General features: G+C 44.7%; 1 protein-coding gene across 1 annotated transcript; it reads left to right on the top strand.

Moving 5' to 3' along the window:
• Window positions 1–22,752: 22,752 nt before the first annotated feature.
• On the top strand, window positions 22,753–24,195 carry LOC119275132 (BTB/POZ and MATH domain-containing protein 2-like). Its single transcript, XM_037555957.1, has 2 exons — window positions 22,753–22,871; window positions 23,008–24,195. Coding segments are annotated over exons 1-2 (1,047 nt in total). The 5' UTR covers window positions 22,753–22,870; the 3' UTR covers window positions 24,054–24,195.
• The last annotated feature ends 389 nt before the right edge of the window (window positions 24,196–24,584 follow it).

The following is a 24,584-nucleotide window of genomic DNA, read 5'->3' as shown; positions in this document are numbered from 1 at the left end:
TCTTCGTTCTAGTGCTCCTTGTCAGTGACGAACGGCATCAATCCAGACTCTCTGAAGCAATCCAGAGCTTCTTCCAAACAAGGCAGACCAGTTATGGCTTCAGTGTCAAGGCGCATATGTGGGAAAATGCGACCTTGATTGTACAGAATGCATGAGTAATAACTGCGCTGCTGATAGCTCCAGAACTGATCAGAAGATATTCTTGCCTTTGAGTAGGGGTTCTTGGCGCTATTGAAGAAGGTGTTGTGTGCCTTGAAGCCATTGATATTAAAAGATCCAGGTGCAGATGCAGTACCTGGAAACCTGGGAAACCTTGGCATTGGCTTCTGAACCTGAGGCCTGTGCTCAACGTGATAGTCAAACTGAGGACCAGCAGCAGGCGGAGGAGTCAGAAAAGGCCATTTTACAGTGATAAGTTGGCCATAGTTGAATGCTTGCTCGATAGTGTGTGGCCTTGGTGGCGGAACAGGAGCAGTGGCATCAACAGAGGCGCCAGGCTGCACATCTGTTGCAGGTGCATCATTGGCCTCTGGCACATTGGTTGGTGCAGGCTCCACATTTACTTCAGCCATGACTACGTCATTGGCTTCATTTGTGTTGGTGGTGGCAGCCTCAAGATTCTCAACCTCCACTTGATGAGCTGGAGGGTCGGGCACAGACACGTTCACTTCATGAACAGCTTCTTCAGAGATTGGGGGTGTAGGGACACGATCTTCTTCTTGTTTGTCATCGGCTGATGCAGCCGGATTGTCTTCAGCACCTTTGGCTTCAGACACGGAGACATTCACAGTCGGAGTGGCATCTGGAAACACTTGACTACAACAGATTGGTGGTGCACTTCTCCTTCTGGAACGCTCGAAAGAGGGACTTGAGGCCTTGGTCCTTTGCAAAGCCTGCGTAGCGCTGGCGACGCCTGTGGAGATGGAGTTGGCTGGGCCTCAAAGTCATCATCTTCTTCTTGTACGGGTGGTGTGACTTGAGTACTCGGGGTGTCTTGTTGTTGTGGGTGATCAGCCCATGATGCATCCTGAGCAATTGGCGTCAGAGGACGACCAATGCTGATGAGTTTGCTGTTCGTGAGAACAGGCGATGATACCAAGTTGTGCTCGATCTGAGGAAGAACTACATCATCTTCAACATTGTCATGGTGGCCAATGTCTTCAGCAGCGGTGAGATCAACTGCTGGAATGTCTTCAGCGGTGGGAACAATCAGTTGGCGCTCGTGGTGTTCAGATGCAGGGCGAACCATTGAGATAGGTTCAACAACTAAGGGCTCTGTGGGAGAAGCCCGATCCTTCTTGGTTTTGCGCTTCTTCTTAGAGGGAGCGACATCAGAAGCTTCAGGATTTTTCCTTTTTCTGGCTTCAGCCTCGGCAGTCCTCGTCTTCTTCAGTTCTGAAGCGGTTGACCTGACCTTTGGCTTCGAGCCAGTCATGCTGCTTGGGAAGACTATGCGAGGTCCTTCCTGCCTTGCAGGTGCAGATTGGTCTGTTGATGGCTTCTTCTTCTTTGCAGCCATTCTTGGGTCGATGCCAGGACGACCAAGAGCCTTGCGCTTCTCAGCCTCATTGTAGGCTTGCACACACTTGTCAGCCAGGCTCTTCATGCGCTCACGAGAACATTTAGCTTCTTCACGCTTCTTGAGAAAGGCTTCTTTGAGCTCGTGCAACATGATCTTGAAGTTTTTAACATCTTGCACGCTGAGCTTGGCCATGTGCTTCTTGAACTGAGCTTTCTCATAGTCGATCTTTTGCTTCAGTTCAACGATGCACTGAGCTAGAGCTATCTCAGAAGCAATGGCGCCAGTGAAGGCGACACTGAGGCCAATTGGAAGTTGCAGATCTTCAAAGCTGAGGTTGGGCGTGTCAAACCACTCATCGATGAAGTTATGGATGATTGCCACATCAAAGAGAGGCAAATCATTGAAGATCTCTGCTTCTTCCTTGCTCTTGATCAGTTGCTCAAGAGCGTCATCTGCAAGATCTTCATCGCTGGACAGATCAATGGCGTCATTGCGCAGAATAGCAGCAGCAGTCAGTGCCTGATCAGTATTCTTTCTCATCTCAGTCTTCTTGGAGATACATGATAGATCTTCAGACTGCACACTGTCTTCAGGAGGTGCAGTAGCCAGTGGCTTCACATGTAAGACCTTTGGTGCAGGAGCAGGCTTTGAAGCTTTAGGCTTCTTCAGTTTCTTTGGCTTTGGCGGTGCAGGCGCTTCATCAGATTCAGCGTCATCTGCAGGCTCATCCACGGATGTCCCTTGAACCATGATATGAGTGATGAGACCTTCCAGGTTGTAGAAGGGCCCAACAAGATTGGGTTCAGCTTCGCGGGTGCCATCGACACGGGGAGCAGAAGGACCAGGGTTGAAGTCTAGTCCCGATGACTTCTTGTTTTGCTTAGCCGAATTCTTGGCAAACTGGAAGTTGCGCTTGAACAGATTGTCATCACGACACCATAGCAATGACGATGGGTCTGCATCCGCAGGCTGTGGTCCACGGACCATGCAGGGATATAAGCCTTGTTCAATGGCTTCATCTCTAGACCTGGGTTGAAGATTTCTGTATAGGATGTCTCCCCATGGTTGCTTGATGGCATTCTTCTCAGCATATTCCTGGGTCACAAACCTGTACTTGAACCATTGCTCAACCCAGTATCTTCGAATCCATTGGATTCGTGTCTTGCGCTGATTGTAATCCTCTTCTGGATCTGTCTTGTACAGCTCTGAGAGGTCATCAGGCAGATCTCTTGATGTTCCCCCTCGACGCTGTCTGCCATCCTTCCTTGCTGATTTCTCTGTAGCCATGAACATCAAACTGAATGGCTTCAACACGTTCAAAGGTTTCAAAGGCTTCCGCTTGCTGGTCAAACATGAACTAGTTTCGGGAGAATTTATATGATGCTGTAAGAATTCTGCAAATGAATGCAGACTATGAGAACCAAGGGATTCTCCCATGGACATGTACCTGTGACAGCATTAAGGTGCGAGGGAAGGGGAAGAGGTCATATGCATTCTCAGAAGATTTTGAAGATAAATCAGTCTAGAAGACATTGACCTCATAGTGCGAAGACATTCACTCATAGATAGAGAGTTGGTTCCAGATTTGTACGAATCCACGAATAAGTACAAGTGAGGAATCTAACTACTTTATGAAGCATAAGTGAACATACTAGGTATATTATGAGATGCAGTATGAAATAGATCCAACTTGTGTGAACAGAAACTGCTTGTGGTGGAAAGTGATGAATCTATAGGATCAAAGGGGCCGTAAAAAGGAAGTTTTATTTACCACACAAAGAACCGCTAGACGGAGTGGGAGAGGAGGCCGAGTAGTTCGATCGTCCGTGCCCTAACTTGGCGACGGAGGACACCTACGGCGACGGCGGAGAAGACGATGTCCGCAGCCGGCGTGAAGACGGTGTCGGTGAGGTCGCGACAGCTAAGCGCTTCGTCGCCGGCGTCGTCGAGGGCTAGCGGTGGCGCTAGGGTTTGTGCGAGAGTGGAAGAAAGGATAATGACTGAGGTGAGGCGTGTATTTATAGGGACAGGGACGGCACAGTGTTATTACACAGGTGCCCCTGGCGATTCACATCTGAAGGGCACGTGGCTATCATGCAACATATCAGAGGTTGTTCCACGTTTCCACGCATGCCTGGATTGTTGGGTGGTCGTTCCCACTTCTCCGGGTTTCAGGTGAAAGGATTTAGCATTGAAAACAGACTTAATGTTTGTCTTTGTATCTTTTACTGACAAGGACACAGAGAAGAAATTCGACAGTTTCAATAGAATGCATATGATTTGGAGAGATAGAGTTTGAGATAGAAAGCATAGAGAGGTTAGGGTCCGATCACATTCACTTAGTTCAAAAGATTCAACAAGAAGACATAGCTATAAGTGAATGCTGTAGAGGACAGAACACTAGTATATATATATATATGTATATATATATATATGAAAAAGACAATCAAATCAACATAGTGAAGATAATCATGAAGACAAGTTAAGATTGAAGCCAAACCAAATGTGAAGACATACCAAACGTAACGCCATGAGTGAAACACTTCAAATAGAAAAATTTGGTGGTGGCGTTACCCACCGTATAGGAAGTATTAGACTCAGACACGGCGCACAATTATCGTGGCGCTCCGAAGTCAAATTCCACATTAATGTATTCACACTTAGAATGTAAGTCTTTATTGATTGAAGATATACTTTACTTCGTGTGTTGCACATCTAAGTCATCAATATGCATAAGTGTTAGGATGTGTGCCTGATCACAGGACATTTGAGGATTCCAAGATATTTAGCTCACACCGTAACTTGCAAAACCTCTTCTCATCCAAGGGCTTGGTGAAGATATCTGCCAATTGCTCTTCAGTGTTGACGTGTATAATATCAATATCTTCCTTCACAACATGATCTCTGAGAAAGTGATGACGAATTTCAATGTGCTTTGTCTTCGAGTGCTGAACTGGGTTGTTGGCAATCTTGATGGCACTTTTGTTGTCGCAGTAGAGTGGCACTTGCTTCAGATGAATGCCATAGTCTTTGAGTGTTTGCTTCATCCATAGAAGTTGAGCGCAGCAAGATCCAGCAGCAATGTATTCAGATTAAGTAGTGGAGAGAGATACACAGTTCTGCTTCTTTGAAGACCAACATACAAGTGATCGTCCCAGAAAATGACATGTGCCTGATGTAGACTTGCGATCCACCTTGTCACCAGCATAATCAGCATCCGAGAATCCAACCAGATCAAACTTTGAGCCCTTTGGATACCATAATCCTAGTGTTGGGGTGTGAGCCAAATATCGAAGAATTCGCTTCACAGCTAAGTGATGCGATTCCTTTGGTGCCGCTTGGAATCGAGCACACATGCAAACACTAAGCATAATATCTGGCCTAGATGCACATAGATAAAGTAAAGAACCAATCATGGAGCGGTATACCTTTTGATCGAACTCTTTACCATTATCGTCGGGACCCAAATGATGTTTGGGTGGCATTGGCGTCGTGAAGCCTTTGCAGTCTTGCATCCCAAATTTCTTCAGGCAATCTTTGAGGTACTTCTCTTGAGATATGAAGATGTCGTTGCGTTGTTGACGTATTTGAAGACCAAGGAAGAACTTCAGCTCACCCATCATGGACATCTGATATTGCTCTTGCATCATATATCCAAACTCGTCTGTGTATTTCTGATTGGTGCAGCCGAAGATAATGTCATCCACATATATTTGGCACACAAACAGTTCACCATCATATGTCTTCGTGAAGAGAGTGGGGTCGAGGGAACCAGGTTTGAAGCCTTTGCTCTTCAGGAAGTCTTTGAGTGTGTCATACCAAGCCCGAGGGGCTTGTTTGAGGCCATACAGTGCCTTGTTGAGCTTGTACACCATGTCAGCATGTTTTGGATCTTCAAAGCCAGGCGGTTGTGCAACATACACTTCTTCTTCAATCTTGCCATTGAGAAAAGCGCTCTTCACATCCATTTGATATAGAATGTTATGATGATTTGCATAGGCCAGCAGTATGCGTATGGCTTCAAGTCTAGCCACAGGAGCAAATGTTTCATCGAAGTCAATCCCTTCAACTTGAGTGTACCCTTGAGCAACGAGACGAGCTTTGTTTCTGACAACTTGACCATGCTCATCTTGCTTGTTGCGATATATCCATTTGGTGCCTATTATATTGTGCTTGCGAGGATCAGGACGCTTAACCAGTTCCCATACATTATTCAGCTCAAACTGTTGAAGCTCTTCTTGCATAGCTTGAATCCATTCAGATTCCATGAAGGCTTCTTCAACTTTCTTGGGTTCAGATATTGAGACGAATGCGAAGTGCCCATAGAAATTTGCTAGCTGTGTTGCCCTTGAACGAGTGAGTGGACTTGGTGCATTGATGCTATCAATTATTTTCTCAATCTGTACTTCATTTGCAACATGAGGATGTACAGGACGAAGATTTTGCTCTTGCTGATCATTGTCATCGTTAGAAGGATTGTCTTCAGGCTGAGCATTGTCTTCTGTTTGATCAGGTGCGGAGATGATAAGTTCCTTTTCAGGCTGAGATTTAGATGGTATGATTTCTCCAGTTCCCATAAGTTTGATTGATTCACTGGTTGGAACTTCATCTAGCACGTTTGGCAAGTGCTCTCTTTGTGAGCCGTTAGTCTCATCGAGCTGCACATCCACTGTTTCAACTACTTTATAGTGAAAAAGGTTGAAGACTCTGTAGGAGTGCGAATCCTTTCCATATCCAAGTATAAAACCTTCATGTGCTTTTGGTGCAAATTTTGAAGTGTGATGTGGATCCTTGATCCAGCACCTGGCACCCAATACTCTGAAGTAACTAACATTTGGCTTCTTGCCAGTAAGGAGCTCATAGGATGTCTTGTTGAGAAGCTTGTGAAGATAAACACGGTTGATGATATGGCATGCAGTATCAATGGCTTTAGGCCAGAACTTTCTTGGAGTCTTGTATTCATCAAGCATCGTCCGTGCCATCTCAATGAGTGTTCTGTTCTTGCGTTCCACGACGCCATTCTGCTGCGGTGTGTACGGAGCTAAGAATTCATGTGTAATGCCCAAAGTATCAAGATAAGTGTCCAGACCAGTGTTCTTGAATTCAGTGCCATTGTCACTTCTGATGTGCTTGATCTTGATGCCATAGTTGTTCATGGCTCGATTGGCGAAGCGTCTGAAGACATCCTGCACTTCAGTCTTGTAGAGGATTATATGCACCCAGGTATATCTTGAATAATCATCAACAATGACAAAGCCATAGAGACAAGCAGTAGTAGTAAGAGTTGAGTAATGAGTGGGACCGAAAAGGTCCATGTGGAGCAGTTCGAAGGTTGAGTCGTTGTCATGATTGTCTTCGAGGGATGCTTGGCCCTCGTCATCTTTCCTGCTTCACAGGCACCGCATAAGTGATCCTTCTTGAACTTGACGCCCTCGATGCCTATGACATGCTTCTTCCTTGCAAGGGTGTGGAGGTTCCTCATGCCAGCATGCCCTAGCCTCCGGTGCCAGAGCCAGCATTCAGAAGCTTTTGCTAGAAGACATACGGCAAGTTGTGGTCCTGCTGAGAAATCTACCACGTACACATCATCTTTCCGATACCCTTCAAACACTAGAGACTTGTCAGATTCCATTAGAACAAGGCAACGATATTTTCCAAACATCACAATCATGTTTAAATCGCAAAGCATTGAGACAGACATTAAGTTGAAACCAAGGGATTCAACAAGCATGACTTTATCCATGTGTTGATCCTTTGAGATTGCAACTCTACCTAGACCCAATACCTTGCTTTTACCAGTGTCAGCAAATGTGATGTGACTTTTGTCAGATGGATGTAAGGTTGAGTCCATGAGAAGGCTTCGCTTGCCAGTCATGTGATTAGTACACCCACTATCAATAATCCATTCTGAAGCAGCTGGTGTCGTACCCTACAGTGCAGTTAGGGGGATAGGCTTCACGAAGAGAGTTGTGAAGCATAAACATTTGACGAGCAAGTGGATTATGAAAGCTTAGATCGAGGTTAGGACTGATAGGGCAAGTAGCAAGCGACTCAGGAACAAAATACATAATAAGACCATTTGGGCATTTGATCTTGCGCCCTACAAGATGTTTAAGGTCCCCAACAATGGCTTCAGACGATTTTGGTTTTCGGCTGGAGACCTTTCCCTGCAAAAGAGAGTTAAGATTTCTTAGCCACCCACATCTTCAAGGGTGGCTTCGAAGCAATGAGTCTAAGTGCAGCATCTGAGAACTTTGGCTTTGGAGCCCTAGTAAAAAGTCTTGCAGGTGGACAATAGTACTCATAAGGATAAGCAGAATAGTTTTTGGTCTTATGAACATGGCAGTTTGATGAAACACACTCATATTCATAGGCCTGAGTAAGGTTTCCCTGCAAAACATTTGCGTTAGTGCGACTCAGGTGAGTCCTCTGTCTGTATGAAGCCTTTGGACCATATGAAGCCTGTGGTCTGGGGTTTGTCTTCTTCACTTGTGGTGTCATGACGACATTCACAGGAAGATTCTCCAAACACCTTTTCGGCACCCAGACTTTCTTCATAGGCGACCCATTCCTGCAGTTACTACCAATATACCTGGCAAACACTTCACCATTCTGATTCTTAAATAGTTTATAGTTTGCATCAAAGGATTCATCAATAACAATGGGATTAGCACAAGTGAAGCCAGATAGGGTGGATGGATCCTCTGAAGGTTCCTTTGAAGCAACCCATGTGGTTTTGGGGTACTGCTCAAGTTTCCAGTAAGAGCCATCAGCATTCATTTTCCTTTCGAACCCAACACCCTCTTTCCTAGGGTTTCGGTTCAGGATCTGCGTTTTGAGGACATCACATAGTGTCTGATGCCCTTTGAGACTTTTGTACATCCATGTTTCAAGCAATGTCTTCAACCTAGCATTCTCATCAGCAACAGCAGTGGTATCCTCAGCAGAGAGGTTAGTTACCACATCAACAGTTGAAGATATTGCAATAGTAGCAGCAGTAGAACACCCAGCAACAGAAGTAGCGTTGTCACGCTCGATGCATTTAAGACATGGTGGTTCAAATCCTTCCCGAGCTGAACTGATCTGTTCGGCGCAAAGTGACTCATTTTCCTTTTGAAGATCTTCATGAGCCGCTCTCAATTTCTCAAGATCTTGCTTCCTTTGAAGATAATCATAGGAAAGCTTTTCATGAGTTGTTGAGAGCGTTTCATGACGACTTTCAAGTTCCTCATACTTAACGTGAAGATTTTTTATGTCTTCAATTAAGGACTGAGATCGAGTCATTTTAGCGTCTAACAGATCATCGCTTTTGTCTAACAGTTTTTGAATATGTTCCATAGCTTTCTGTTGTTCAGTTGCAATTTTAGCAAGTGTTTTGTAGCTGGGTTTGGAACCACAATCAGAGTCATCTTCACTAGATGTTTGATAGTGAGTAGTGCGTGTGTTTACCTTGGCACCGCGTGCCATGAAGCAATAGGTAGGAGCGGAGTAGTCCTTGTCATTTGCATCGGTGTCGGTGATGAAGTCATTGTCTTCAGTGTTGAAGATGGACTTGGCAACGTATGCTGTAGCCAGACTCGCAACGCCAGAATCGGACTCCTCCTCAGACTCCACCTCCGCCTCCTCAGAAGCGGACTCCTCCTCTGAATCCATTTCCTTGCCAACAACGCACGTGCCTTGCCAGATGAGCTCTTCTTGTGTGATGAAGACTTTGAGGAAGACTTGGAAGAAGACTTTGAGTATTTCTTCTTCTTCTTGTCGTCAGAGTCATACTCCTTGCTCTTCTTCTTCTTCTTGTTCTCATTGTCCCACTACGGACACTCAGAGATGTAGTGGCCAGGTTTCTTGCACTTGTGGCATGTTCTCTTCTTGTAGTCATGAGCAGAAGCTTCATCATTCCTTGAGCTTGATCGTGAAGACTTTCTGAAGCCTTTCTTCTTGGTGAATTTTTGGAACTTCTTCACAAGCATAGCAAGCTCCTTTCCAATGTCTTCAGGATCATCAGAACTGCTGTCAGATTCTTCTTCAGATGAGGAGACAGTTTTTGCCTTCAAGGCACGAGTTCGCCCATAGTTGGGACCGTAGATGTCTCTTTTCTCAGAAAGCTGAAGCTTGTGTGTGTTGAGCCTCTCAAGTATGTGAGACGGATCGAGTGTCTTGAAGTCAGGACGTTCTTGAATCATCAGGGCTAGGGTGTCAAACGAGCTGTCAAGTGATCTCAGGAGTGTCTTGACGACTTCATGCTTGGTGATCTCAGTGGCGCCGAGACCTTGAAGCTCATTTGTGATGTCAGTGAGTCGATCAAACGTGAGCTCGACATTCTCATTGTCATTTCTCTTGAAGCGGTTGAAGAGGTTGCGAAGGACACTGATTCTCTGATCTCTCTGGGTTGAGACGCCTTCATTGACCTTGGAGAGCCAGTCCCAGACTAGCTTAGATGTTTCCAAAGCACTCACGCGGCCATACTGTCCTTTGGTCAGATGACCATAGATGATGTTCTTGGCAGTGGAGTCCAGTTGAACGAACTTCTTGACATTAGCAGTGGTGACACCTTCACCAGCCTTGGGGACGCCATTCTTGATGACATACCATAGGTCGACATCAATGGCTTCAAGATGCATGCGCATCTTATTCTTCCAGTAGGGATATTCAGTTCCATCGAAGACGGGGCATGCAGCGGAGACTTTAATTATTCCTGCAGTCGACATAGCTAAAACTCCAGGTGGTTAAACCGAATCACATAGAACAATGGAGTACCTCACTCTGATACCAATTGAAAGTGCGTTATATCGACTAGAGGGGGGGTGAATAGGCGATTTTTATGAAAGTCTTCATTCCTGGGTGTTTTGAAGACAAACGATAGAAATGAACCTATAACCATGCAGCGGAAGGTAGACTACCCTAGACAAGCCATAGTCAAGTATTCAATGAAGTGAAAGCACAAAGACTAACAGCAGCTAGGCAGTACGGATCAGGATGGAAGATAATATGAAACCAATCTGAACAAACAGTCACACAGTGAAGACAAATGGACAATGCAAATAGGCAATGACTTCACAAGGACCAACTGTAAATAAAGAGATGGGAAGGATAGAACCAGTGAGCTTGGTGAAGACAAAGGTTTGGTAGACCAGTTCCAACTGCGGTGGCAGTTGTACGTCTGGTTAGGGCGGCTAGGTATTTAAACCTGATGACACACAGTCCCGGACACCCAGTCTTGAACACACAGCTCAGGACACTCGGTCCTCACCGTATTCCCCTTGAGCTAAGGTCACACAGACCTCGCCCAATCACTCTGGTAAGTCTTCAAGGTAGACTTCCAAACCTTCACAGACTTCGTTCACTGGAGATCCACAATGACTCTTGGATGCTCAGAACGCGACGCCTAACCGGCTGGAGGATTCACAGTCCTCAAGTGTAATAAGTCTTCAGATCACACAGACAGGAAGACTTAAGTGATGCCTAACACTCTTTGGCTCTGGGTGTTTAGGGCTTTATCCTCGCAAGGAATTCTCTCTCAAAGGCTTCGAGGTGGGTTGCTCTCAAACGACAAAAGCCGTACTCTAACTCCGAGCAGCCAACCGTTTATGGTTGTAGGGGGTGGGCTATTTATAGCCACTAGGCAACCCGACCTGATTTGTCCGAAATGACCCTTGGTCACTAAGGAACTGACACGTGTTCCAACGGTTAGATTTCAAACACACACGACAACTTTACTTGGACTACAAGCAAAGCTGACTTATCCAACTCTGGACAAGATTTGCTCTCATAGTCTTCACTCGAAGACATATGATTTTGGTTAAGCATCACTTCAGTCATTCTGACTGGTTTTCTTGGACTCCACTTAACAGTACGGTGGTTCCTATGACTCAACAAAGAATAAAAAGAACGACGAAAGAACTAAGTCTTCGCGCTCCATAGTCTTCATGCGATGTCTTCTCTTGTCATAGTCTTCAATGTGAATGTCTTCACATACCACCTTTGACTTCAATGTCTTCTTACATTTTTAGGGGTCATCTCTGGTAGGAAAACTGAATCAATGAGGGACTTCTACCTGTGTTATCCTGCAATTCTCACAAACACATTAGTCCCTCAACTAGGTTTGTCGTCAATACTCCAAAACCAACTAGGGGTGGCACAAGATGCACTTACAAGTAGTATATGCTTATAACGCCCCAGACACACTTGCCGGTGGTCGTTACTCATGGCGGGATCTAGACTGTGTTGGGGAACGTAGTAATTTCAAAAAAAATCCTACGCACACGCAAGATCATGGTGATGCACAGCAACGAGAGGGGAGAGTGTTGTTTATGTACCCTCGTAGACCGGAAGCGGAAGCGTTATAACAACGCGGTTGATGTAGTCGTACGTCTTCACGGCCCGACCGATCAAGCACCGAAACTACGGCACCTCCGAGTTTTTGCACACGTTCAGCTCGATGATGATCCCCGGACTCCGATCTAGCAAAGTGTTGGGGATGAGTTCCGTCAGCACGACCGCGTGGTGACGATCTTGATGTTCTACCGTCGCAGGGCTTCGCCTAAGCACCGCTACAATATTATCGAGGATTATGGTGGAGGGGGCACCGCACACGGCTAAGAGATCAATGATCAATTGTTGTGTCTCTGGGGTGCCCCCTGCCCCCGTATATAAAGGAGTGGAGGAGGGGGCCGGCCAAGGAGGGTGGCGCGCCCAAGGGGGGAGTCCAACTCCCACCGGGAGTAGGACTCCCCTTTTTCCTATTAGGAGTAGGAGAGGGAAGAAAGAGGAAGGAGGGAGGAAGGAAAGGGGGGGTCGGCCCCCTCCCAATTCGGATTGGGCTTAGGGGGGGGCGTGCCCCTCCCTTGCTCCTTTCCCCTCCTTTCCACTAAGGCCCAATAAGGCCCATATACCTCCCGGGGGGTTCCGATAACCTCCCGGTGATCCGGTATTGTCCCAATCTTACCCGGAACCTTTTCGGTGTCCAAATATAGTCATCCAATATATAGATCTTTATGTCTCGACCATTTCGAGACTCCTCGTCAAGTCCGTGATCACATCCGGGACTCCGAACAACATTCGGTACATCAAAATATATAAACTCATAATGAAATTGTCATCGTTACGTTAAGCGTGCGGACCCTACGGGTTCGAGAACAATGTAGACATGACCGAGACACGTCCCCGGTCAATAACCAATAGAGGAACCTGGATGCTCATATTGGCTCCTACATATTCTACGAAGATCTTTATCGGTCAGACCGCATAACAACATACGTTGTTCCCTTTGTCATCAGTATGTTACTTGCTCGAGATTCGATCGTCGGTATCTCAATACCTAGTTCAATCTCGTTACCGGCAAGTCTCTTTACTCGTTCCGTAATACATCATCTTGCAACTAACTTATTAGTTGCATTGCTTGCAAGGCTTAAGTGATGTGTATTACCGAGAGGGCCCAGAGATACCTCCCCGACAATCGGAGCGACAAATCCTAATCTCGAAATACGCCAACCCAACATGTACCTTTGGAGACACCTGTAGAGCACCTTTATAATCACCCAGTTACATTGTGACGTTTGGTAGCACACAAAGTGTTCCTCCGGTAAACGGGAGTTGCATAATCTCATAGTCATAGGAACATGTATAAGTCATGAAGAAAGCAATAGCAACATACTAAACGATCGGGTGCTAAGCTAATGGAATGGGTCATGTCAATCACATCATTCTCCTAATGATGTGATCCCGTTAATCAAATGACAACTCATGTCTATGGTTAGGAAACATAACCATCTTCGATTAACGAGCTAGTCAAGTAGAGGCATACCAGTGACACTTTGTTTGTCTATGTATTCACACAAGTATTATGTTTCCGGTTAATACAATTCTAACATGAATAATAAACATTTATCATGATATAAGGAAATAAATAATAACTTTATTATTACCTCTAGGGCAAATTTCCTTCAGTCTCCCACTTGCACTAGAGTCAATAATCTAGATTACACGGTAATGATTCTAACACCCATGGAGCCTTGGTGATGATCATGTTTTGCTCGTGGAAGAGGCTTAGTCAATGGGTCTGCTACATTCAGATCCGATGTATCTTGCAAATCTCTATGTCTCCCACCTGGACTAGATCCCGGATGGAATTGAAGCGTCTCTTGATGTGCTTGGTTCTCTTGTGAAATCTGGATTCCTTTGCCAAGGCAATTGCACCAGTATTGTCACAAAAGATTTTCATTGGACCCGATGCACTAGGTATGACACCTAGATCAGATATGAACTCCTTCATCTAGACTCCTTCGTTTGCTGCTTCCGAAGCAGCTATGTACTCCGCTTCACATGTAGATCCCGCCACGACACTTTGTTTAGAACTGCACCAACTGGCAGCTCCACCGTTTAATGTAAATACATATCCGGTTTGCGATTTAGAATCGTCCGGATCAGTGTCAAAGCTTGCATCAACGTAACCATCTACGATGAGCTCTTCATCACCTCCATATACGAGAAACATATCCTTAGTCCTTTTCAGGTATTTCAGGATGTTCTTGACCGCTTCCAGTGATCCACTCCTGGATTACTTTGGTACCTCCATGCTAGACTTATAGCAAGGCACACATCAGGTCTAGTACACAGCATTGCATACATGATAGAGCCTATGGCTGAAGCATAGGAAACATCTTTCATTTTCTCTCTATCTTCTACAGTGGTCAGGCATTGAGTCTTACTCAACCTCACACCTTGTAACACAGGCAAGAATCCTTTCTTTGCTTGATCCATTTTGAACTTCTTCAAAACTTTGTCAAGGTATGTGCTTTGTGAAAGTCCAATTAAGCGTCTTGATCTATCTCTATAGATCTTAATGCCCAATATGTAAGCAGCTTCACCGAGGTATTTCATTGAAAAACTCTTATTCAAGTATCCCTTTATGCTATCCAGAAATTCTATATCATTTTCGATTAGCAATATGTCATCCACATATAATATCAGAAATGCTACAGAGCTCCCACTCACTTTCTTGTAAATACAGGCTTCTCCAAAAGTCTGTACAAAACCAAATGCTTTGATCACACTATCAAAGCATTTATTCCAACTCCGAGATGCTTGCACCAGTCCATAAATGGATCGCTGGAGCTTGCACACTTTGTTAGCTCCTTTTGGATCGACAAAACCTTCCGGCTGCATCATATACAACTCTTCTTCCAGAAATCCATTCAGGAATGCAGTTTTGACATCCATCTGCCAAATTTCATAATCATAAAATGCGGCAATTGCTAAGATGATTCAGACAGACTTAAGCATCGCTACGGGTGAGAAGGTCTCATCGTAGTCAATTCCTTGAACTTGTCGAAAACCTTTTGCGACAAGTCGAGCTTTGTAGACAGTAACATTACCGTCAACGTCAGTCTTCTTCTTGAAGATCCATTTATTTTCAATTTCTTGCCGATCATTGGGCAAGTCAACCAAAGTCCACACTTTGTTCTCATACATGGATCCCATCTCAGATTTCATGGCTTCAAGCCATTTTGCGGAATCTGGGCTCACGATTGCTTCTTCATAGTTCGTAGGTTCATCATGATCTAGTAGCATGACTTCCAGAGTAGGATTACCGTACCACTCTGGTGCGGATCTTACTCTGGTTGATCTACGAGGTTCAGTAGTAACTTGTTCTGAAGTTTCATGATCATCATCATTAGCTTCCTCACTAATTGGTGTAGGTGTCATAGAAACCAGTCTCTGTGATGTACTACTTTCCAATAAGGGAGCAGGTACAGTTACCTCATCAAGTTCTACTTTCCTCCCACTCACTTCTTTCGAGAGAAACTAGAAAGGATCCATTCTTAGCAACAAATGTCTTGCCTTCGGATCTGTGATAGAAGGTGTACCCAACAGTCTCCTTCGGGTATCCTATGAAGACATATTTCTCCGATTTGGGTTCGAGCTTATCAGGTTGAAGCTTTTTCACATAAGCATCGCAGCCCCAAGCTTTCAGAAATGACAACTTTGGTTTCTTGCCAAACCATATTTCATAAGGCGTCGTCTCAACGGATTTTGATGGTGCCTTATTTAACGTGAATGCAGCCGTCTCTAAAGCATAACCCCAAAACGATAGCGGTAAATCTGTAAGAGACATCATAGATCGCACCATATCAAGTAAAGTACAATTACGACGCTCGGACACACCATTACGCTGTGGTGTTCCGGGTGGCGTGAGTTGCAAAACTATTCCGCATTGTTTCAAATGTAAACCAAACTCATAACTCAAATATTCTCCTCCACGATCAGATCGTAGAAACTTTATTTTTCTTGTTACGATGATTTTCAACTTCACTCTGAAATTCTTTGAATTTTTCAAAAGTTTCAGACTTATGTTTCATTAAGTAGATATACCCATATCTGCTTAAATCATCTGTGAAGGTGAGAAAATAACGATATCCGCCACGAGCTGCAACATTCATTGGACTACATACATCTGTATGTATGATTTCCAACAAATCTGTTGCTCTCTCCATAGTACCGGAGAACGGTGTTTTAGTCATCTTGCCCATGAGGCACGGTTCGCAAGTACCAAGTGATTCATAATCAAGTGGTTCCAAAAGTCCATCAGTATGGAGTTTCTTCATGCGCTTTACACCGATATGACCTAAACGGCAGTGCCACAAATAAGTTGCACTATCATTATCAACTCTGCATCTTTTGGCTTCAACATTATGAATATGTGTATCACTACTATCGAGATTCATCAAAAATAGACCACTCTTCAAGGGTGCATGACCATAAAAGATATTACTCATATAAATAGAACAACCATTATTCTCTAATTTTAAATGAATAACCGTCTCGCATCAAACAAGATCCAGATATAATGTTCATGCTCAACGCTGGCACCAAATAACAATTATTTAGGTCTAATACTAATCCCGATGGTAGATGTAGAGGTAGCGTGCCGAGCGCGATCACATCGACTTTGGAACCATTTCCCACGCGCATAGTCACCTCGTCCTTTGCCAGTGTTCGCTTAATCCGTAGTCCCTGTTTCGAGTTGCAAATATTAGCAACAGAACCAATATCAAATACCCAGGTGCTACTGCGAGCTATAGTAAGGTACACATCAATAACATGTATATCACATATACCTTTGTTCACCTTGCCATCCTTCTTATCCGCCAAATACTTGGGGCAGTTCCGCTTCAAGTGACCAGTCTGCTTGCAGTAGAAGCACTCAGTTTCAGGCTTAGGTTCAGACTTGGGTTTCTTCTCCTGAGCAGCAACTTGCTTGCTGTTCTTCTTGAAGTTCCCCTTCTTCTTCCCCTTGCCCTTTTTCTTGAAACTAGTGGTCTTGTTGACCATCAACACTTGATGCTCCTTCTTGATTTCTACCTCCGCAACTTTTAGCATTGTGAAGAGCTCGGAAATTGTCTTATCCATCCCTTGCATATTATAGTTCATCACGAAGCTCTTGTAGCTAGGTGGAAGTGATTGGAGAATTCTGTCAATGACGCAATCATCCAGAAGATTAACTCCCAGTTGAATCAAGTGATTATTATACCCAGACATTTTGAGTATATGCTCACTTACAGAACTGTTCTCCTCCATCTTGCAGCTATAGAACTTATTGGAGACTTCATATCTCTCAATCCGGGCATTTGCTTGAAATATTAGCTTCAACTCCTGGAACATCTCATATGCTCCATGACGTTCAAAACGTCGTTGAAGACCCGGTCCTAAGCCGTAAAGCATGGGATATTGAACTATCGAGTAGTCATCAGCTTTGCTCTGCCAGACGTTCTTAACGTCGTCAGTTGCATCAGCAGCAGGCCTGGCACCCAGCGGTGCTTCCAGGATGTAATTCTTCTATGCAGCAATGAGGATAATCCTCAAGTTACGGACCCAGCCCGTATAATTGCTACCATCATCTTTCAACTTTGCTTTCTCAAGGAACGCATTAAAATTCAACGGAACAACAGCACGGGCCATCTATCTACAACCAAACATAAACAAGCAAGATACTATCAGGTACTAAGTTCATGATAAATTTAAGTTCAATTAATCATATTACTTAAGAACTCCCACTTAGAAAGACATCCCTCTAATCTTCTAAGTGATCACGTGATCCAAATCAACTAAACCATAACCGATCATCACGTAAAATGGAGTAGTTTTCAATGGTGAACATCACTATGTTGATCATATCTACTATATGATTCATGCTCGACCTTTCGGTCTCAGTGTTCCAAGGCCATATCTGCATATGCTAGGCTCTTCAAGTTTAACCTGAGTATTCTGCGTGTGCAAAACTGGTTTGCACCCATTGTAGATGGACGTAGAGCTTATCACACCCGATCATCACGTGGTGTCTAGGCACGACGTACTTTGGCAACGGTGCATACTCAGGGAGAACACTTTTTTCTTGAAATTTAGTGAGAGATCATCTTATAATGCTACCGTCAATCAAAGCAAGATAAGATGCATAAAAGATAAACATCACATGCAATCAATATAAGTGATATGATATGGCCATCATCATCTTGTGCTTGTGATCTTCATCTCCGAAGCATCGTCATGATCACCATCGTCACCGGCGCGACACCTTGATCTCCATCGTAGCATCGTTGTCGTCTCGCCAATCTTATGCTTCTACGACTATCGCTACCGCTTAGTGATAAAGTAAAGCATTACAGAGCGATTGCATTGCATACAATAAAGCGACAACCATATGGCTCCTGCCAGTTGCCGATAACTTGGTTACAAAACATGATCATCTCATACAATAAAATTTAGCATCATGCCTTGACCATATCACATCACAACATGCCCTGCAAAAACAAGTCATACGTCCTCTACTTTGTTTGTTGCAAGTTTTACGTGGCTGCTACGGGCTTAGCAAGAACCAATCTTACCTATGCATAAAAAATTACAACGATAGTTTGTCAAGTTGGTGCTGTTTTAACCTTCGCAAGGACCGGGCGTAGCCACACTCGGTTCAACTAAAGTTGGAGAAACTGACACCCGCCAGCCACCTGTGTGCAAAGCACGTCGGTAGAACCAGTCTCGCGTAAGCGTACGCGTAATGTCGGTCCGGGCCGCTTCATCCAACAATACCGCCGAACCAAAGTATGACATGCTGGTAAGCAGTATGACTTATATCGCCCACAACTCACTTGTGTTCTACTCGTGCATATAACATCAACACATAAAACCTAGGCTCGGATGCCACTGTTGGGGAACGTAGTAAGATCATGGTGATGCACAGCAACGAGAGGGGAGAGTGTTGTCTACGTACCCTCGTAGACCGGAAGCGGAAGCGTTATAACAATGCGGTTGATGTAGTCGTACGTCTTCATCGGCCCGGCTGATCAAGCACCGAAACCACGACACCTCCGAGTTTTTGCACACGTTCAGCTCGATAATGATCCCCGGACTCCGATCCAGCAAAGTGTCAGGGATGAGTTTCGTCAGCACGATGGCGTGGTGACGATCTTGATGTTCTACTGTCGCAGGGCTTCGCCTAAGCACCGCTACAATATTATCGAGGATTATGGTGGAGGGGGGCACCGCACACGGCTAAGAGATCAATGATCAATTGTTGTGTCTCTGGGGTGCCCCCCTGCCCCCGTATGTAAAGGAGTGGAGGAGGGGGCCGGCCAAGGAGGGTGGCGCGCCCAACAGGGGGAATCCAACTCCCACCGGGAGTAGGACTCCCCTTTTTCCTATTAGGAGTAGGAGAGGGAAGGAAGAGGAAGGAGGGAGGAAGGAAAGGGGGGGCCGGCCCCCCTCCCAATTCGGATTGGGCTTGGGGGGGGCGCCCCCTCCCTTGCTCCTTTCCCCTCCTTTCCACTAAGGCCCAATAAGGCCCATATACCTCCCGGGGGTTCCGATAACCTCCCGGTGATCCGGTATTGTCCCAATCTTACCCGGAACCTTTCCGGTGTCCAAATATAGTCGTCCAATACATCGATCTTTATGTCTCGACCATTTCGAGACTCCTCGTCAAGTCCGTGATCACATCCGGGACTTCGAACAACCTTCGGTACATCAAAATATATAAACTCATAATGAAACTGTCATCGTAACGTTAAGCGTGCGGACCCTACGGGTTCGAGAACAATGTAGACATGACCGAGACACGTCTCCGGTCAATAACCAATAGCGGAACCTGGATGCTCATATTGGCTCCTACATATTCCACGAAGATCTTTATCGGTCAGACCGCATAACAACATACGTTGTTCCCTTTGTCATCGGTATGTTACTTGCCCGAGATTCGATCGCCGGTATCTCAATACCTAGTTCAATCTCGTTACCGGCAAGTCTCTTTACTCGTTCCATAATACATCATCTTGCAACTAACTTATTAGTTGCATTGCTTGCAAGGCTTAAGTGTTGTGTATTACCGAGAGGGCCCAGAGATACCTCTCCGACAATCGGAGCGACAAATCCTAATCTCGAAATACGCCAACCCAACATGTACCTTTGGAGACACCTGTAGAGCACCTTTATAATCACCCAGTTATGTTGTGACGTTTGGTAGCACACAAAGTGTTCCTCCGGTAAACGGGAGTTGCATAATCTCATAGTCAAAGAACATGTATAAGTCATGAAGAAAGCAATAGCAACATACTAAACGATCGGGTGCAAAGCTAATGGAATGGGTCATGTTAATCACATCATTCTCCTAATGATGCGATCCCGTTAATCAAATGACAACTCATGTCTATGGTTAGGAAACATAACCATCTTCGATTAACGAGCTAGTCAAGTAGAGGCATACTAGTGACACTTTGTTTGTCTATGTATTCACACAAGTATTACGTTTCCGGTTAATACAACTCTAGCATGAATAATAAACATTTATCATGATATAAGGAAATAAATAATAACTTTATTATTGCCTCTAGGGCATATTTCCTTCAGACTGGTCCCACAAATCAATACTAGTCTTTTCTGCGTACTTTGTGCTCACTCATGCGCATCCGGGAACAATTTTTCGGTCGGTCACCCATCCTGAAATTACTCCAAGCTGAGCACGCTTAGCTTTGGAGTTCTTTCTGAATGGGCTCTCAAAAAAAAGGAATTCCTTATTGATATGAGTAGTCTATCATCCCTAATAAGCCAGGCTATCACATACACCCTCACTTAGAGGAACCTACGTCCTCGTCAGGCCACATGAACGTCCCCTCTTGGCGCACACGTCTATGCATCCAGTCCGATACATGTGCCATGCCGTGTGCCACGACGGGTCACAAATATCATGAACAATATGACCGCGCACCTGTCCGCAAACATCCGTGTAACCACGCGGGGCGGCTCTGATACCAGCTTGTAACGCCCCGGACACACCCGCCGATGGTCGTTACTCCTGGCGGGATCTAGACTGGCCCCATAAATCAATACTAGTCTTTTTGCGCACTTTGTCCTCACTCGTGCGCATCCGGAAGCAACTTCCCGGTCGATCACCCATCTTGAAATTACTCCAAGCTGAGCACGCTTAACTTTGGAGTTCTTTTCGAATGGGCTCCCGGAAAAGAAGGAATTCCTTATTGATATGAATAGTCCATCATCCCTAATAAGTCAGGCTATCACAATGCTGCATGTCTGCATACCTCACGTGGACAGATAAGGGTGTGTGGTCTTTTATCCCTTAATTGTAGGACCAACCATGTCTTAGGTAAAGTAGATGCATGCATCGGTTACCGGTTAATTTGCTAGTTGTTGGGTAATATCCTTCAACAACCCATATCATGCAAAAAAAAACTCCAAGGACCCGCTAAGGGATGGGAGTATGTACTCCCAGGAGTACGGAAGAGGAGTAGTTACCCCCCATATAGGGAAAATTCATCCTACCATCCAAGGGTAGTTACCCCACAAATTTCATATACTACCATATAGTATTATATATATATATGTTCATATATTATATATTATATATAAATATGTTCATATATTATATATAACATATTCTAAAGTGAGGTACATGAAAAAATTGCAAATTGGCCCATGATTTTTATTATATTTGTGAATACATATATATTTGTATGTAAAAAAGAGCATATTAAAATACGATGCATACTACTTAAAAAGTAGTATATATACTATCTAAATATTTATATATACTACATACTACACGTATATACTCTCTGATTTGATAGATACTACATACATCGTACAAAACTCAAGTGGTGGTAACTACCACTGGTGGTATATATTCTAAGTTGAATACATCAATTAATTGTGACACCTTCAAAATTAGGAAGCATAATACATAGTACCTCCTCCGTCTCAAAATTCTTGTCTTAGACTAGACAAATCTAACACAAGAATTTTGGGACGGAGGGAGTATAAAAGAATTGAATGAGAGATCTTTAAGAAATTATTTACCCGGTCAAAATCGGGTGGCCAAATTATAATTGAAAACCTCAATTGAATGTGAGCTCTTTAAAATTAGGGAGCTTAGTGTTATAGAGGATATAAAAGAATTTAATGAGATAGCTTTGAGAAATTGTTGACCTGATCAAAATCGAGTGACGCAATCTTAATTGAAGACCTCAATTGAATGTGGGCTCTTTAAAACTAGGAAGCATAGTGTTAAAGAGGATATCATAGAAAGGCCTATGTGGTTCTTCCAGAAATGAAACAGTTTGAGCTGCTTGATGACAGGATTGGAAATTGTTGTCTTGTCTAGGAAATGTCATGGTGATAAGCAAGTGTCAGTGGAATTCGGCTTGGGTGGCAGAATTCCTACGGCAGACAAATCAGAGCAAGTGTCACCTGCTTGACATGCAAGCCTATGGCAGAATTTTCTAAGAATGGCTAATCAGCCGAGAAATACGCATAAACAGTTCATCTGCCATAGCTCAAAAGCTGCAAAGATGATCAAAATCATTTGCTCAGACTAATCAGCCAGGAAATATGCATAAAAAATTTATCACCCGACAAAAAAAATCATAGCATTGTTAGAGGCTAATTGAATTTTTTCCCGGGGAAAATCATTGTCTCACAAACTTTGAATATTATACTAAGACCAGAAGATCAATTCTTACACATAATCAAAGTGGAAACAATTTAGTAGTCAAGTTCCTCGATGGTGAGAGCTGCCGGATGCTGGAACGTGAGGTGTTGGTCTCCCGAGCAGACTAGAGAAAGGGGTAACAAAAGTCGTTGGTACTGTTGGTTGTTAGAAGCCTGCACGAACAAAGCCGCCGGTTCTATTATTCGACTCGAGGTTCCCCGGCCAAATTTAGCGTGGAGCAAGTCTCGCAAGCGCCGCAAGAAAAAAGTCTCGCAAGCGCCGGCGGCCACGAGAGCAGCCTCGGCTCCGACCGATCGCCGCCAGCAGTAGGCCGACCTCCGGCGGCTGGCGAGCAAGCCAGTAAGCGCCCACCTCTTGTGTTCTTGCTCGGTCCGTCGAGCTTTTGTGGCGTGTGCCAATTTTTGTGGTGATTTCTTCTGCTTGCTCAATCTTTTTGGTGGTAGTTTGTGATTACTGATGCTTCAAATTTGTTCAGTGAGCCAGCGAGCTGGCGAGATGGCAGAGCCAGAGGCGCGGATCACCACTGTGGGTTCTTCAGCCTTCAGGTTCAGAGTAGACTACGAGCAAAGCAAGAAGCTTCCCATTGGCAAGGCCATCCACTCCGACGTCGTCTCCGCCGGTGGACACCACTGGAGGATCGAGTTCTTCCCGCGTGGCCAGAGCGAGGCCGAAAAGGGCGAGTATGTCTCCATCTTCTTCAGGCACATGAGCAAAACCAGAAGGATCAGAGCCATCATCGAGGCCTTCGTCATTGGCAGCGACGGCAATCCATCTGCGCCGGACATACTGCAGAGGACATTTCAAACCTTTGAAATCAACGGAGATAAAGGCCGCCACGACTCCTGGGGATGGAATCGGTTTGCCAAGGGAGCTATTCTGGAGAAAATTTTCTTAGCAGAGAGGCACGTCACGTTTGTATGCGCCATCATACTCATTGATGACAAACCTGCTATTCTTGTCCCGCCTTCAGATATCGGGACTCATCTTGGCCGCCTGCTTGATCGTACTGACGGCACAGATGTGTCATTCATCGTTGGTGATGAGACATTCCATGCTCACCGGGCGGTGGTTGCTGCCCGCTCACCGGTCTTCAGAGCACAGCTCTTCGGTTCCATGTCCGAGGCTACAATGTCATCCATTAGATTGCACGACATCACGCCTGCAACATTCAAAGTTATGCTTGGGTTTATATACATGGATGAATTCCCCGGAGAAGACGAGTCTAATGACTATTCCACTGAGATGCTCCAGAATCTACTCGCCGCGGCTGATCTATACGCACTTGATCGGCTGAAGGTTATCTGTGCCCAGAAGTTATGGAATACAGTTTCAGTAGATACAGTTGCAACTATGTTAGCTTGTGCCAAAACCTATAACTGTCAGGAATTGAAGAACAACTGCATTGACTTCTTCGCGGTGGAAGCAAATTTTAAAGAGGCCATGTTCACTGATGGTTATGCTTTGTTGCTTCTAAAATTCCCATCGATTACCGCTGAGCTCAAAAGGAGGGTTCGGGCATAAACACGTGTATACTTCAGGCGTTCAAGCATAGTTTTAGTATGGTGTTTTGGTTTTGGTGAGTGGTATCTGACATCTTGTGGATCATATAATCTGTATTTGCCGAGGAGGGAGCCTGGAAGCTAGATATTGTAGAATCATGTTCTTGAAGTGTTGGGCTTAGTTGCTATCGAGTATTGATACCGATAAATCATATAATTGCCAAATTAGCAACTCATTTCTCTGTTTTTCTCTTTGTTCTTTTGGTACATGTGGTGTCATGACTTTTAATGTTAACTCCATGGTGCTATATGATCAATACGTCATCCATCAGGCCACACGACATCAAACCTGCAACATTATGCTTAGGTTCATTTACAAAGATGATGCCGGGAGAAAACGAGCTTCAGGACTCTTCCGCTGAGATATTTCAGGATCTACTCGCTGCGGCTGATCGGTATGCACTGGACCAACTAAAGATTATTTGTGCCCAGAAGTTATGGGAAAGTGTATGTAGAATTGTAGATACAGTTGCAACAATCTTAGGCTGAAACT

This window comes from Triticum dicoccoides, chromosome 1A (genome assembly GCF_002162155.2).
Source record: "Triticum dicoccoides isolate Atlit2015 ecotype Zavitan chromosome 1A, WEW_v2.0, whole genome shotgun sequence".
NCBI lineage: Eukaryota > Viridiplantae > Streptophyta > Magnoliopsida > Poales > Poaceae > Triticum > Triticum dicoccoides.
Note: the sequence above shows the minus strand (reverse complement) of the source record. Positions and strands in the feature narration are given on the sequence as shown.